The sequence below is a fragment of the Uranotaenia lowii genome, chromosome 2, assembly GCF_029784155.1.
Source record: "Uranotaenia lowii strain MFRU-FL chromosome 2, ASM2978415v1, whole genome shotgun sequence".
NCBI classification, from domain to species: domain Eukaryota; kingdom Metazoa; phylum Arthropoda; class Insecta; order Diptera; family Culicidae; genus Uranotaenia; species Uranotaenia lowii.
In genome coordinates this window covers 330,849,771-330,866,290 of record NC_073692.1, presented here as the reverse complement: position 1 = coordinate 330,866,290, position 16,520 = coordinate 330,849,771, and the positions used below count along the sequence as shown (strand labels likewise).

The 16,520-nt window shown below is 38.8% G+C and overlaps 1 protein-coding gene across 1 annotated transcript; it reads left to right on the top strand.

Moving 5' to 3' along the window:
• Positions 1 to 897: 897 nt before the first annotated feature.
• LOC129744573 (IQ and ubiquitin-like domain-containing protein) lies at positions 898 to 2,788 on the top strand. Its single transcript, XM_055737160.1, has one exon. It carries the CDS (start codon positions 1,002 to 1,004, stop codon positions 2,718 to 2,720), a length of 1,719 nt encoding a protein of 572 aa, XP_055593135.1. The 5' UTR covers positions 898 to 1,001; the 3' UTR covers positions 2,721 to 2,788.
• The last annotated feature ends 13,732 nt before the right edge of the window (positions 2,789 to 16,520 follow it).

Below are 16,520 nucleotides of genomic sequence, written 5' to 3'. Positions count from 1 at the left end.
ATTTTCAAAGTTAAGCCGTCAGATCACGATTGGTTTCAGTTGTTTTCCCTACGGTACTTCTACCCTTCTTTAATCCATAGATCGCTTTCCAAATCAGCGTCGTTTGTCGTTTAGCAAAGGCATGTCGTGTTTTGTGAGACGTCCGCCGATCCTATCTCAATGATGACAAAGGAGAGGATGAATATTTAGTAATGGACGCGATATTCAAGTAGGCTCGACGGAGATGCCGAGGAACAACAGCAAGAAGAAGCAGCATAAGCGGAAGAAGCTGAGAAAGAAGCTGCTGTCGAAGTCGAAGAAGAAGAATAGATGCTCCTCCTCAAAGACATTACAATCAAGCTCCGCATCAAGGTGTGTATATACGGTGTTACCGTATATCAAATCCCCGATATAGCCATTTTTCCTATTTTGGTTTTGCAACTGCGAAACTCATAGAGTTTGTTTACCAACAAACCAAGAACAGATTAGCAAATCGGTATCAAATTTTGAATACGGCGAATGCGCCAACATTGCTGTTTCGAGAAAAAAGTGTTCAATGTTTGACAGCTCCATAAGCTCCCAGCAAAATATTATTTTGTTTCCTTTATTTCTCGGAAACCAAATATTCTTTAAATAACTTTATACCATCGAAATGTAGGCCTTCGAACGTACTTTTTCACCCAGTTGATAACTCAGTTTGTTTACATTTGGCGCATTCGCCCTATTAAAAATTTGCTACCGAAATATTCTTATGTTTGTAAACAAACTCATTGAGCGCCCGCTCACTCCTCGCCTACTCACTGTGAAAGTCGGAGAACCTTGTGTTTCTAAAAACCTTGAAATCTCAAATAGTAACCCATGCGTATCCAATTATTTATTTACTTCATTGAAAAAGTCAAAAAAGAAGTTTCCGTTCGGTCCATTCGGCGTTTGTTGTGCTGAAGAAAGCCGGAAGCGCCCGGCAGCTCGACGACGATCAGCGGCTGTATGGATTGTGCGATAACGACTACGGGATTACTGATATGGATCTGGAATTGACGGAGAATGCGCCACAGGCGAACCACAACAACCTCAGCCTTCCGGAGGTTATTACGGTACGAGTTCCGGCCGACGATTTCCTGGAGGGAAACACTAGCCGTGACATTGTGGTAGAAATCGAAAACCTGCCGATCGTTAAACCTTTTCTAGGTGGACACATAGACAAAGTCACCAAGCTTGAATATCACGATGCCTACACCCAAACCGGACCACCGTTTGAAAGGATCAAATTTGATGGAATCCTTAGTCGGGACACGCAAACGGTCGAGGTAAAAACTGTGGAAGTTGACACTCCGTTAGATCAGGCCGTGGCTGTCTATGGAGAGGCAGTTGAGAAAACTTTTGCGACTCGGCTCACCGATCGCGTTATACAGCCCGGACCCTATGAAACCTACGAAGAGATGAGCAAACGGATTAATTTCGTAGGAAAGGTCACAATGATTCAGCGAAACCTTCGACGATATCGATGGCAGGAACTCATCAGGGAAAGCGCTGCCGAGTGGAGGCGACTTCAGCAAGAGCAAATACGTCGAGAAGAAAAACGCATCAAGGTACATTCGGATGGGTACCGGAAGGAGTGCATCGTCAAAACGTTTCCCAAAACCAAAGAAGATTTCGATGCCCTATACGCACAGATTCAACACTGGAAGGAAAATGAACTTAAGCTGATTTGCGAAAAATATTCCGGCGCTCCCAAGATTGCCGAAATGAATATACTGCTGGATAAGGAGGTTCAACTTTTAAACGGGATCGAACGCCAACGTCAGTTATTAAAGCAAGAAATTCGGAAGCAGCGCAACGAACAAAAATTGAAAAATATGGGAGATCCCATTAAATGGATTGGTTACAAGGAACTAATCATACAAATGGATACTTTGCGAAATCAGCGTGCCCGCTATTTGGGAAGTTATTATCAAAAATTATCGGACGAGGATTTAAAAAATAACGATCGAATAGAATTGTTGAACCAAGTTTCCGAAGTATTGACCAACGAAGATCATCCAGCCATTGGAGAGCTCGAAACACTTCTACAACGTGAAAGACAATTGCTGTTATGCAAGGTTGACGAAAGCAGTATGGATTTGTTGAGGAAACGGCAACTTATCCTGATGATGGACATAATTCAGTATGACAAGTTCAAGCAAGAAAAAAAGCATGAGCAACCTACCAGATTGTGTAAAAAATGTAGCACAGTGCAACCGATAAGAAGATTTCCTCTGGACACTCGCCAGAAATCAGCAAGTGTTTGTGAACGGTGTACCGATCTACACGGTCCTGCTGTCGATATTTCCATCTATCGATCTATACTTCGTTCTATTCGCAGAGATGAGAAGAAAAGGGCAGCTCCTTCGTCCTATGCATTTATTATCCAAGATACTGATATCAGATATATCGTTGAAAACATCTGGCATGGTCATTCGGCAATTTCAAGTGAAACGATTCGAGCCGAGCTGAGGCTGCCCCGTTGGAACGCTTCTAAAGATTGGACTCCTTGGAACTGTATCTGTTTGACGGAAAGTGAAGCGAGGGCTCATCTAAAAATTGTAAATTTATCCAATTATTACGAGGAAAGTATTATAAAGGACATTGAAAACAAACACGCTCTGGCCCGGTCAGGCTTTAGACAGCTGCGTGAAATCGATCAAGCCTTCGTAGAATCGGGAACCTGGTGGAACGCAGGGTTGTGTGAAAAAACAGTTTAGCTTGGATGTTCTGATCAATTTTATTCTCCAATTGCGAGCGATAATAAAACAAATTACTAACTCTATAATTCACATTATTCCCTGAAATTTTTACCCGTTACAGTCCCTGGAGTGTTCTGCAGTCGATTTTCGGAAGTATGTTTTTCTATTTTTTTTCTTAGACTTTGAATAAAAGAAAACTGAAATGTGAATTTTGTCTGAGAATCATATTTGAGGTTACGAGGTTTTCAAACCTATAAATTTTGTAAAAATCGGTTGAACAACAAAAGAGATATAGCGATTCTAAGCGAGGAGTGTCAAATTGACACTCAAGGTCTGATTAGGAAGTTTTTATTCCTGGGCTTTCAGGGTGCGTCCATAAAAAAGAAATGATGCAAAATAAAAATTTCAAGAATTTATTGAGGGTCCCCGAAGATTGTTTTTACTCGAATGCACCCGAAAAAAGATACAAGCCGCCAAACTTCCAATAGTTTCATATTGACACTCAAGAGCGGATTAGGGTAAAAAAAAGAAGTGTCAGTTATTTATGCATGACACATCATCGATTGTTTCCGCGCGAGATTCGGAATTTGAAACCGCCTTTTTCTTTGCTGCGGTGATTGTTATTATTGCTGATGTTATTGTAGGCTGGATGGTCTTCGAACCGATCGAAAGAAGACAACCAACAACTTTTTTTTCTAATACGACTTAAGTCGGTGTCCAAGGTGGTGTCGGTCGCCTCAAGCCGATTCGTGAAATCGGATATGACGACGACGCGAGTTCCATCAGCCAAAACAAATAAAACCGCGAAGGCGCGCGAGTTATTCGCCAAAGCCAAATGGATTTTGGAAAGTTGTTTTCGAAAACTGGTTGGCGATTGCCGCGAAACTTATTGGAAGGTGGGTTTGGTTTCTTGGATGCGTACTGCTGACTGACTGGGTTTGCATGCATGCATGCATGCATTCAGTCAGGAACGACACGAAACATATGAAACTAATTTGACACATGGCAGATTTTATTGGTGGAATTCCCTTTAGGGTTGAAAGAAGAAGTCTCCTTTGAAGCTTTTCTGCAAGATACGTCGCAATAAAAATGCTAGATTATGTTAATTTAGAAAAAATCTTTAAATTTGTAGATTGATTTTTTAAATTGGATGGCATATTTGAATTGATCCTGAATGAAGTGTTTGTACGTGGTTTGAGCAAAAAAAATTAAAAAACGACACTGTTTTGTTTGGAGAATATAGGATTTTTAGGGATTTATAAAGCCTTATGATTTGTCTCTAACCACGATCGGCCTGTCCAGTGCAAGAGAGTGCAATTTTTTCGTCTGCTCCCCCGAAGCTGTGCCTAATTTTTAAGGATTTGCCTGATTTTTCGAGGCTCAGCCTAACAACTTGATTAAAGCCCTTTGATATCCCTATTTTTTTTAAATAAGCCTGATTTTTGCGAATCTGATGAAAAATGCGTAGTAAGTAACTACATTAGATACCATTGCTGAAGTAAAAATGTGGAACGTCGACCAAAAAAAATGTCATCTCTTTGAGCGACATTTCTATAACTTTGACGTATCCTGATTTTTGAAAAAAAAAAAAAAATTGGCATTCCTGACTACAATCAACAGTGAGATTGCCATCATATAATAGTGAGCGAGGGCAATCCCATCCTCTGGTGAAGAGAATTCTCTTCTCCGGAAAAATCTTTTGCACATTGTGTTGAGGAGAAATCTGAGAGCTAACACAGTCTTTTCTTGGTACATTCACAATAAAAGACGCTGCTCTCCGAACCAGAGGTGCCAGAACAGCCTGATTTTCGAGAGGCCGTCATGATTTTTCAATAACTTAAATTATCCTGATTTTGAAAAAAAATCTAAATTTCAATTGAATTTGTAGTTAAATGATGAGAACATCAAACGAATCTGTAATAAAACAGTTTAACCTCTTAAACCGACGATAATTCAGATGATTTTTAAACGGTGTTTTCGGAATAAACCGCAAGCCAGCTAACTTCTTATATCTTTCTCTCTTCTATTGCATAAATTAAGGCGTCTACAAGAACGTTATTTCGCCTTCATTTATACAATCTCAGAAGAGCTGCGTTTTATTTCCACAAATTTACTGGTGTCCAAAAATATCCTATTTTTTTCTTCGCGTTGTCCTGATTTTTTGACGAAACCACCTGGCACCTCTGCTCCGAACGCCACCTTTGACAGGTATTTTTGCAATAAAAAAAATTAAAAAAGCAAACAGCCATAGGCCTGGTAGCCACAAGTACAGATTTATCTTTAAAAATGCAGATTTTGAAAAATAATAACACAGTTGAAATTAGTTTCCGGATTTCAAAACACCTCTTAGGGAATTTATTCATTTTGAATAGTGAAAAATTGCGAGAACAGAAATGATATAAACAGTCAAACAAAATTTAAAAAAAAACTACACATCTTTTTTGTTGTTGGTTCGGTGCAGATTTTTTTTTTTTGGTCTAAAAAATTCTTTTTAAAAGGAGTAAAGATTTGAAAGTGGCAACGCTGACAGCGGGGAACAAATTGCTGTTATTTTTTGTACGTTGTGTGGGGGAAGTCTAATTATTTTTTTCTTCCTTTACACTGAGTGTATGACTGAAACACTAGGGCAGCGTTGTCAGATCTACGGATTTCTTCGTAGTTCTACGGATTTTAAGCATTTCTACGGAGCTACGGATCGATGCTCAAAATCAACGAACTTCAGCAATTCTTGCGGATTTCCTACGGATTATTGAAAAATTAACAGGTTTCTGCGGATAAACGAAAATTCTACCTGACGACAAAAAAAAAGGGTCATGAAGATTCATTTTGCCAAAATCTGTAAATTTTTCGATTTTCGCCAAACGGACTTTAGCGTAAGTTAAGCAAAGTCTAATCAAATATGAAATTTAAAGTGCATAAGTTGAGTAAAGTCTAATCAAACAATGAAGTTTTAAATGAATGATCATATCTAAGCACTTCAAGTTCAATGATTAATGGTGGATATGAGTAGTCAACTAAGCTAGGCTAAGCAGGCCGTTTTACACCTGGGAGCGATTATTCGATACTTCAAAACGGTTCATACATGGAGAAAAAAGACCACAGTTGTTCTAATTAATTCAGCTGGTTATACAAATCATCAATCAATCAAAGCGTAGTTGTTTTTTTCGCATCCAACTATAAATATAATAGACTCAACTACAAACTGATGATTGGATTGACGCAATCAACTGCTAATTCAATGGATTCAACTGTAAATATGATAGATTCAACTACAATTGTATGATTGGCTTTAGGCATTCAACTATAAATATAATAGATTTGACTATATATTCCTGGTTGACCTCTAACATTATAAAATAAATAAATAAATAAATATTATAGTTTCAATTGTAACGGCATCATTGATTCAACTGTAAATATGATAAGTTCAACTACAATTGTATGATTGATTTTAGGTATTCAACTAAAAATATAGTAAACTCAACTATATTTTTATGATTGATTGTATGAAACTTTAATACTATAGCGTTCAGAAGGGTTTTTCAGCAAAAATTTCAAAAATCGTAAAAGGGAGACCAGTACGTGGTCCTTGCAGTGATTGTGGTGCAGTTTTAAGGCTCAGCCGGCAGTTCCTGACATCGGTGGCAAAGCGCAAGCGGCGATGGGGAAACATTTTCCTGGAATTAGGAAAGGTGTGTACCTACTCTGGCTGCCCACGAAATCGACGTGGCTCTCGACGTTCTTCTACGTGATCATTGCTGGATCCCACAGGAAACAATATTTGTAGGTCGGTAAGGTCGGTAAAGCAAATGATAGATTGATGTCATGATATTGAGTGAACTTTCCCCCCACAAGGTCAATCTTCGCCGGGTCCAGAAGCACCGACTTCTAAGAACGTCTTCCGGGACCGACTAGTTGAGACGCACAATTTGCTGGGCAACCATGTATCAATATGCACAAAGAACAACAGCGGAGGAACCAGGACATGGATATCGGGATTTTCGGTTAGCTTTTCTAGCATCGTGGCAATGGGGAACTGAAATAAAGGGAGGAAATTTGTCAATGATCACACAAATTGTGCAGCCAATTTGTGGTAATTTGTGGCAATTTGTTAGAGAAAATTAGAAAGTTTGAGTTCAAATGAGACAACCCTGTGCTCAGAGAGAATAAAAATGTGCTAATTGTTGCAATTTGTGAAGCAGTTGTGGAATTTTGATCATTTCCACTCCAAATGGAAAGAATTCTCTCTTGATTTCAAATAATAAATTTAAAAAAAAAAAAACGTAGCCCTAAAATTATTTGAAGGAAAACATCATAATCATGATATGATGAGATATGATAACTTCCATTATAAACAGAATTTAAATTTTCAATATTTATAGTTGACCTCATTGAATCAATCATAGAAATATAATTAAATCCATCATATTTATAGTTAGATCAATCATATTATCATAGTTGAATCCATCATATTTACAATCAAATCAACAGTTAATACTATAGTTATTGTTCAATGTATAAAATCAATCGTACATAATAGTTGAATCTATTATATTTATAGTTGAATGCACAAAATAAATGTTATAACCATAGTTGAATATATTATATATATTGTTCAATGTACGAAATCAATCAGATTGTCTTTTATATGTATTGTTAAAATTTTGATAATAATAGTTGGTCGAGATGCAATCAGATATATGATTGAATATTAGTGGATTATTGTTAGAAATACCATACTTTTTTCTCCGTGTATCAGTCAATTGTAAGTTTTTTTTTACCCTTCTGAGAGTTTTACATTTAAAAGCGTTTATTTTACACTTCAGGCTTTTCTCAAACTGAGTTGTTAGTTGGAACACCACAGTCAAAAATTTCAAAACAGGACTACAAACTTAAAATCTACTGAATCAGGAATGAAATTCAATTTATATCAAAAGTTTGCAACTCAAATCTGGTTTCTTTGAAATCAAACAACCTCTGATTGTCGACAACGCTTCCAAATCGCTCTCCAATGAAACTGATTCTGCTCTGCCTTGTTTACATTTAATTACGAGTGCACGAATTCTTCTTCCGTTGTCAGAGTAAGCAGAGGGATGAATGAAGCAACTCATAAATACCGATGCAAAGTAAAAAAAACACAAAACCATTGACAGGGATGACGATGTCATTCGCTGTCCATTCAAATTATTGTGATTTTATTTTCAGAATGGTGTGACATCCGAGCGAGACCGGAATTCCGTCTTTCCCTCTCACTCGTCAATCGGCCGTCGGAAAATGGTCGAAAGTTTTCCCGCCATTCCGCTTCTTTTTGTTTAAAAACTTTGTTTTGACACTTCCAAGGCTAGGCACGACAACGTTCTCGCCTTCTCGAGAGTTGATGAACCCTCCCGGCTTTTATTTAAGTTCTGAGACTAGAGATGCAACTGAAAAACGGGGGTGTCAAAGAAGAATAAAATATATTGACAAATCATCCGGAAAAATGGACTTTCTAGGCCTTTAAAAGGGTTTTATTTAAGTTTTACGAACAAATGGTTGAAGGACCAGTATTAAAAAAAAAATGGAATTGATGCTCTCGCGCCATTGTCGTTATTCTTATATTACGGACCAGTAACCAAAACTATATGTCCAATTATACTCTGAGTCGGTGTTCTTACTGTTTAATGAAGTTCAATCGAGGTGGATTAGTTATTTGAATTATTTCAATTGCTTCCGAAGGTAGGAACTACCATAAACGAAGAAAATTCACCTTTCAGCCGGTTTTCCCATCTAGTTAAGGCTCCATTTGGTGCGTGGCCTTCCAAGGACGAAAAAGATGGCGCCGTCGATTGAAGGAGCTGCTGCCGAAGGTGCTACCGCCTTTTTTTCGTTCTCGATTATTATTCTTTCGTAACGACGACGTTCGGTTTATTTTTTAAAGAAAACGAAAACGGCAGAACTTGTCTTGACGTAATAAGCCTTGGTCCTTTACGTCTGTTTATCGAATTTATGGGCTCCGGTAGAAAACCGGTCGGTGTGTAGGCCCCAAGAATAAAGGTTAAGTAAATGGTTCATTTTCCTGCATTGAGACAATCATCACCGACAAAACGATAGACCCTACCCGGTGTGCGTTCGCTCGCTCGCTTGTTGATGAGGTCATTCTGCGTGCCGACTCCTTCACAGTTCGTTGGAGCACCAGTTTTTTTTTCTACTTTTGGTGCGTTATTTTATTCATCGCTCATCGCGAATGTGACTGACATTTCATTGGAGCAATAACGGGGTTCCTCAGCTGTGCTTATATGTGTGTAAGTACACTACCGGGCTGAGATATCCATCGGGCATAATTTTCAAATTGGCATAAATAAACAGACAACGAAATTTGACTGATAAGAATTTTTTGAGTTCGAGTTTCGTTCGAAAAAAAATTCGATTTAAAAAAAAAAAATTTCTTGAAAAAAAACTTATCGAAGAATTGTAAGTTTCTATAATTTTTTTTGAAGTTTTTGTTCAACTAAAACACTTAAGACTTTTTGAAGTTCCATTGACCTTTTTCGAATGAATGAGACCACCGCACTTTTTCTGTACCCGAGGTAGTTGTGTGCATGAGCAGATTAATGGCAGAAGGCATCGTCGGTCGTTGTCTGCCCCGGGTACATTCTCGCCAAATTTATGACTCAATCAGATGTCAACTACCTTCTCTCGAAGTGCAGAGCTGAGGGTGGTGCCGGCAACACCAACACCTTGAAGCAGCCGTGGTGCACTGAGAGCATCAGGTTGCGGAGGAATGGTGGAGCTGATTTTTTATTCAGCAATTTATAGAGGGTATAAAAATCCGCGGAATGATGTGAGCCGCGAGAAAGTGCGAATTTAATTTAGTTCATGCTCCGGGAATTGGGGAATATTAGTGTCATGCATTTCTGAATGAGAGAACTTTTTTAATGAAAAAAAAAAATCCAAAGAGATCAGATTTAATTGAAGGTAGAAAGATGATGATAAACTTAGATATTATGAAAAAGGGTTAATTATTTAAAAAAAATGCCTTTAGAAGGAACAAGATTGGATACACAGGTGTTTCAAACTTTGCACCACCTAAGAAGATGAGATTCGGTGAAACGGTCAAACGGATCGATGGTATAAATACTTAGTAACACACTGGTGTACTAAATCGGGTATTGCAGGTTCAAATCCCGTTTGAGGGCACAGGTTTTTTTTAACCTGAAATACCCGTGTAATACTGTTTTTATTGCTTCTTCATGGTTCCTTTAACCTGTTAAATTAAAGTTTCAAATAAATTTAACAAACAATTGAACAAAACCTTTAAGTGATTCCATGCTCAATTAGTTCGCAACACTTGTTTCCAAAGCAAATCACACCGACCACAATCGGTTCTAGAATTGTTGAACTTTTTCCAACGGCCGGCGCTCCGTTTCCACCATTAAAAACCTAACGGCTCACTGAACCGATTCAAAACAACAGTAGCTAGTAAAACTCGGGCGGCGCCGCCGACTGTCGATTATGAAATAGTAAGAAATTTGTTTACCACCTAAGCCGGCAGAAAACCATTTGCAAGCAAATATGTTTTGGTCTGCATCACATTTCACTCGTGATGCATGGGCCTCGCGGTTTGGAAAAACTAGCAAAATTATGAACCGCGAAAAGGCTTGGAAAAGTCTCGGGCGCTTTATGGAGTGTGGATTACAAATCTAACACGAAAAAAAACAACAATAAACAAAGTATAACTAGTGGCAAAACTAATCTCTCCCAAACTAAACGCTTAACATCTGTTTAATTTGCGGACAGAAAAACAACTAGCACATCGGCTGTGTGTACATGGTTAGCAACTAATCGCTCGGGACCTTGACGGAGGACGTTGAACTTTGGTGGGAGGATTGTCCGGCGAAATTTGGCGGGAGATTGACGTTCAGGAGATTTTGGGCATTACTTTAAATGATAAGTAACTGATAGAGTTATACGGAGATTTAATGGAAAAAATATGACTTTGTATTGATGTATGTAGTTCCAATAATCTTAATCGTAAGTTAATTATTATTATAAAATAACTCATATTTCCAGTATAAGGAATAGAAGAAATATTTCTATTGAAGCTTTCTGCAGATTCCTTGATAACGACAAGACATAAAATCGAAACGTTGAAATGATTGCAATTGTAAGGTTGATTTCTACAAAATTTTGGAAAATTTATCTCAACCATTCTCTTGACATGCAAGGTATCCAAAAATTCTGAGTGCCATCAACTCTACACATAACTTGGTAACTTACAACTTCACATTTATGTATGTACCGCTTAATCAACAAGCATGGTGTTTCAAAAATGTAATAGGGACGTACTCCTCCATAGATTTTATCACATAAACACCGAGCGCAACTCATCGAAACTACATGCGTTCCTCTCACCGGGAGCCTGCTCTGAAATATCGTTCGTTGAGCACTCACGAGCACAGTGAGTGAGTGCTTCCCCATGTGAGCTCGCCCAGTAAGCGCGTCCTCTCAGAGATCGACAAAGTATGCAAAAAATTGAGAGTTGAGTCACCCAACTTAGAATAAAACGGTTAATTTCGGCGACACTCTAAAACGCGAACATTCTCATTCGGTTTGTCCTGCCGAGATACTCATAGGCAACAAAAACGAATGCGTACATGTGAAATCAGTGTGAATCGTACACTCGTACGGTGTGCTCGCAGTTTATCCCTGTGTTTTTTATATGCGTGCTTTCAATCGTAGCAGTCGACTTCTCAGGCAGACAAACACGCGTCTTGAAGAGGAACTTACAAACACGATTCGGATTTTTTTCGTGTGTTTCTCTGGAGGGCGTGTCTTAGATTATTTCGTGGCCCTCACCTAAGGCACGCGTCTGGTGTGTTCCTCTCTGCCGATTAGATGATGCAAAATCGCAAGAGAGATCGTTACGATCCATCTGTCGATTTGAGTTACCTCTCTGCCGATTCATGTTTACTGGGCGATCGAGGTACTCTCATCATAAAATTCGTTGAGCCTCACGAGCACAGTGAGTGAGTGCTTCCCAACATGAGCTCGATCCAGGTGCTCTCATTAGCAGGTGTGTGTACTCTTGAATAGATTCATACAAATTTTTAAGTCCATACCGTGAAGCTTTTCTCTGAGGGCAAGTTTTCAGAGATTTTTGAGCTGTCAATTCAACATGATCTAAAGTGTCTGAAATTCGAGATGGTGAGCACTCACTAAACACAGTGTGTGCGCTCATCCGGAAGCATTATTTCAGTTGCTCTCATTAGCACAGTACACACTTCTTAATCGAAACTCACGATTTTTTTGGTTTACGTGTACCGTGAACAAGATTCTCTTTCTGAAAAGAGTCTTTAACCTTAATCCGCTCTTAAGTGTCAATATGACACTATTGGAAGTTTAGCGGCTTGTAACGGGTGCATCCAAATAAAACAATTTCTTAGTGGACCCTCAATGAATTTTTAAAATCTTGAATTTTGCATCAATACTTTTTTTATGGACGCACTCTGAGAGCCCAGGAAAAAAACTACCTAATCAGACCTTAAGTGTCAATATGAAACTTCTCGCTCAAAACCACTATAACTCTTTTGTTTCTCAACCGATTTTCACCAAATTTATAGTTTTGGAAAACTCGTAATATAACTCAAATATTCACAATGATCTTAAAAAAAATTAAAAATATATATGTATAATCTTTTTTGATTGATATTTTTCGGTGAGCGCAAGACGAAATAAAAATGCTGTTTTTAACGTTTTCGGCCTACTTAGCTTTCGGCCATCCTCAGAAAAACTATATTTATTTAATAAAATTAAAGGATGAAATTAATTATAAACTAGATTTTATCTTTGACTTTATCAATGCACTGTGCACTCGGAAGCAGAAACTTACAACTTTTTTGCCGCGTGTTTCCTCAACGGCCGTCTCACGATTTTTGAAATCGACGTCAGCTAATTGCTCCTGGTCAGCCGTCGTCCAGTGATGGTGTCATCGAGTGCGTTCCTGATTGGTTCGTCGTCGGTTGTGTTTTGGGTTTGTTCGCTCTTTTAAATTGTGGTGTCTCTCTCAGCTTCTTAATTAGCGCGTTGTATATCGAGGAAATTTCTATTGCGTCTCTCTGTATGTTGACTGCCTTCTCTCCTCTCAATTTTATATGCAGAGTTTCCGCAGTTTTCCTCTTGTTGTCATCGCTCACTTTTTTCCAGAATCCTGACATCGTTGTAGTTGAACGTGTGATGGTTTTCCACCGCATGTTGTGTTAGGCCGGTTGTGGAGGCATTCGGTTTAAAACTATATTTGTGGTTTTTAATGCGTTTTTCTATTGTTTGGGAGGTTTGTCCACAATATACACGGCCACATTTGCAAGGGATTTCGTAAACCACCTGTGTTTGCTTCATTTTTGGGATTTCGTCTTTGAGCTTAGTGAAGATGCAATTTTTGATTTTGTTCACGGGTCTTGATGAAGCAATTATGTCGTGTTTTCGTAATATTTTGCTCACTTTTTCACTCAAATGGGGGATGTTTGTTAAGGAAGCATATCTACCCATTTGAGTGTCTCGGTTTTCGTACTGTAGCGAGTTATAAATGGGGATGGGCTCACCACTGAGCGGAGTTGTGGCGAACATTCTATTGGAACACCTTGAGGAGGTAGTCATCACTGAACTAAAAACCAAAGGAATCAATCTTATCATCTATAAACGCTACGTTGATGACTGCCTTCTCATTGCTGAAGAAAATAGAATTGACGAAATCCAAAAAGAATTCAATAAACCTTTCGAGAGCATAAAATTCACAGTTGAAAAAGAAACAAACTGTTCTATTCGCTTCCTAGACATGACTCTCACCAGAAAAAACAACAAAATAAACAAGCATTGGTTCACAAAACAAACGAACGGACGATATCTGGATATCTCATCCGACAGTCCTCATGCGCACAAAATGAACACAGCCATTGCTTTAATTGATCGCGCACTAAAACTGACTGACGTAGAGGAAAGGGTAAAAAGCATCCAGAATGTTAAGGGGATCCTTCTTTCTAATAACTATCCAGACAGTTTCATAAACCACATCTTGAAAACAAGAACGGATGCAATTTATAACTCGCTACAGTACGAAAACCGAGACACTCAAATGGGTAGATATGCTTCCTTAACATACATCCCCCATTTGAGTAAAAAAGTGAGCAAAATATTACGAAAACACGACATAATTGCTTCATCAAGACCCGTGAACAAAATCAAAAATTGCATCTTCACTAAGCTCAAAGACGAAATCCCAAAAATGAAGCAAACACAGGTGGTTTACGAAATCCCTTGCGAATGTGGCCGTGTATATTGTGGACAAACCTCCCAAACAATAGAAAAACGCATTAAAAACCACAAATATAGTTTTAAACCGAATGCCTCCACAACCGGCCTAACACAACATGCGGTGGAAAACCATCACACGTTCAACTACAACGATGTCAGGATTCTGGAAAAAGTGAGCGATGACAACATGAGGAAAACTGCGGAAACTCTGCATATAAAATTGAGAGGAGAGAAGGCAGTCAACATACAGAGAGACGCAATAGAAATTTCCTCGATATACAACGCGCTAATTAAGAAGCTGAGAGAGACACCACAATTTAAAAGAGCGAACAAACCCAAAACACAACCGACGACGAACCAATCAGGAACGCACTCGATGACACCATCACTGGACGACGGCTGACCAGGAGCAATTAGCTGACGTCGATTTCAAAAATCGTGAGACGGCCGTTGAGGAAACACGCGGCAAAAAAGTTGTAAGTTTCTGCTTCCGAGTGCACAGTGCATTGATAAAGTCAAAGATAAAATCTAGTTTATAATTAATTTCATCCTTTAATTTTATTAAATAAATATAGTTTTTCTGAGGATGGCCGAAAGCTAAGTAGGCCGAAAACGTTAAAAACAGCATTTTTATTTCCTCTTGCGCTCACCGAAAAATATCAATCAAAAAAGATTATAAGAACGTGCGGTGATTAAAACTAAACTACAAAAAATATATGTGCAACGAGTTTGAGTTACATTACAAGATTTTCAAAACTATAAATTTTGAAAAAAAAATCCGTTGGGAAACAAGAGTGATTTATTGGTTTTGATCAAAATGTTAAATTGACACTCCAGGGACTCTAACGGTTTAAAATTTCTGGGACGGATGAGGGTTAAAATGCAATAGGAATGTGCTCCTGCATATGTTTTACAACGTAAACAACGAGGGCCACTCATCAAAACTGCGTTCTTCTCACCGGGAGCATGATCTGAATCATCGTTCGTTGAACACTCACGAACACTAGGAGTGAGTACTTCGCGACATGAGCTCGTTTGAGGTGCTCTCATTAGCAGGAGGGTGCTCTTGAGAAGATTCATACGAATTTCCAAGTAAAACCCCGTGGTTGAGCTCTTTTCTGAGGAAAGTTTTCAGAGGTTTTTAGCTGCCAATTTAACATGATCTAAAGCCTTGTTAAATTTGAGATGGTGAACACTCACTAAGCAAAGTGTGTGCTTTTTCTCGCTAAGAGCTCATCCGGGAGTTGCTCAGTTGCTCTCATTAGCAAAATACACACTCCTTCACGAGTTTTCCCCAGGTGCGTGCTCTCGATTTTTTTAAATTTAAATGTACCGTGAACGAGATTCTTTTTCTGGAAAGAGTCTTTTTAGTCAATTTCAGAAACTCTAGAGATTGAGGTTTCACTCGTCTTTAAAAATAGTGAGGCCAGAAGTGGTTCTTCTTTCGAAATGGAGAAAATGTCTCACGTGTTCAACACTAATTAGCAGATAGAAGGTGGCAAGTATCGAGTGTTAAATTTTACAGCTCAATATTGAAAGATTTTATGTTGTGTCTGCGGCTTCACGGTGTGCTACCAGTAAAAGCAGTAAGTTTATGCTAATGCGTGACCACCATGAGCCGCGCTTCCATAGCCCATAACCATTTCGTAATCGAGTTGCTGGTGTGAATCAGCAAGTGATAATGGAAAAGTCTTTCAAACAGCTGTGCGATACCTTGAGGGTGGTTTTCGTTTTGCGGAAACTTTACGTTGCTTATTAGTTTAGCTTTGAACAATTTTCGATTGGGACCTGGAAAAATCGATTCAATGTTCTAAATTTACATACTTATAACAGCAAGTTGCTTGTGGACTGTACCCGAAAGTAACCTAAATTATCAAATCAACCGATATCGTTTCGAAAAGAAAGGGTGAAAAAAATGCAATTTATGATTCTACACCGCATTAAGTAGTTGGAGCCAGCCGCGAGTAGCCATGCAGTCTCTTCTGATTGAGACTTGACAGGCAGCAGCTGCATCGAGGCGCGCACAGTTCATGAGATGCATGTTTATATAACTACTGGCAGCAGCAGCAGCATAAACCCATCTTGAGATTGGCAAGCATTCACACTTACTTGGGCATGCAGCTTCATATTTTATTTCATAAACAGGGCGCGCAAAGCAGCTACTGCATTACAAAAGTAGATGGGTATTCTTCATTCATGTCCACTTTTCTTGGTGCAGACAAAAGTTGTTTGCCTACTTCACAAGTCGCATTGAAGGTGCGCAATGGCAAAAGTTTTCCTCAACATGTTTAGGATATCCCTGCAACTGCAGCCAACAACTTATATGAAAGAAACCAACTTTTCATATGGAGACTCCCTCTCAGATTTTTCCTGTGCATTGTGTTCCAGCCAAAGATATAGATGAAGGCAACCGTCTCTAGAGTGATGATGATTTGGCTGATTTTCTTGAAAGCTAGGCCCATTACTGTGGCGCCCTCTTGCTTCGAGTCCCCAACTTGTCCTCTCTTCTTCAATAATGAACTGATCCCTAAT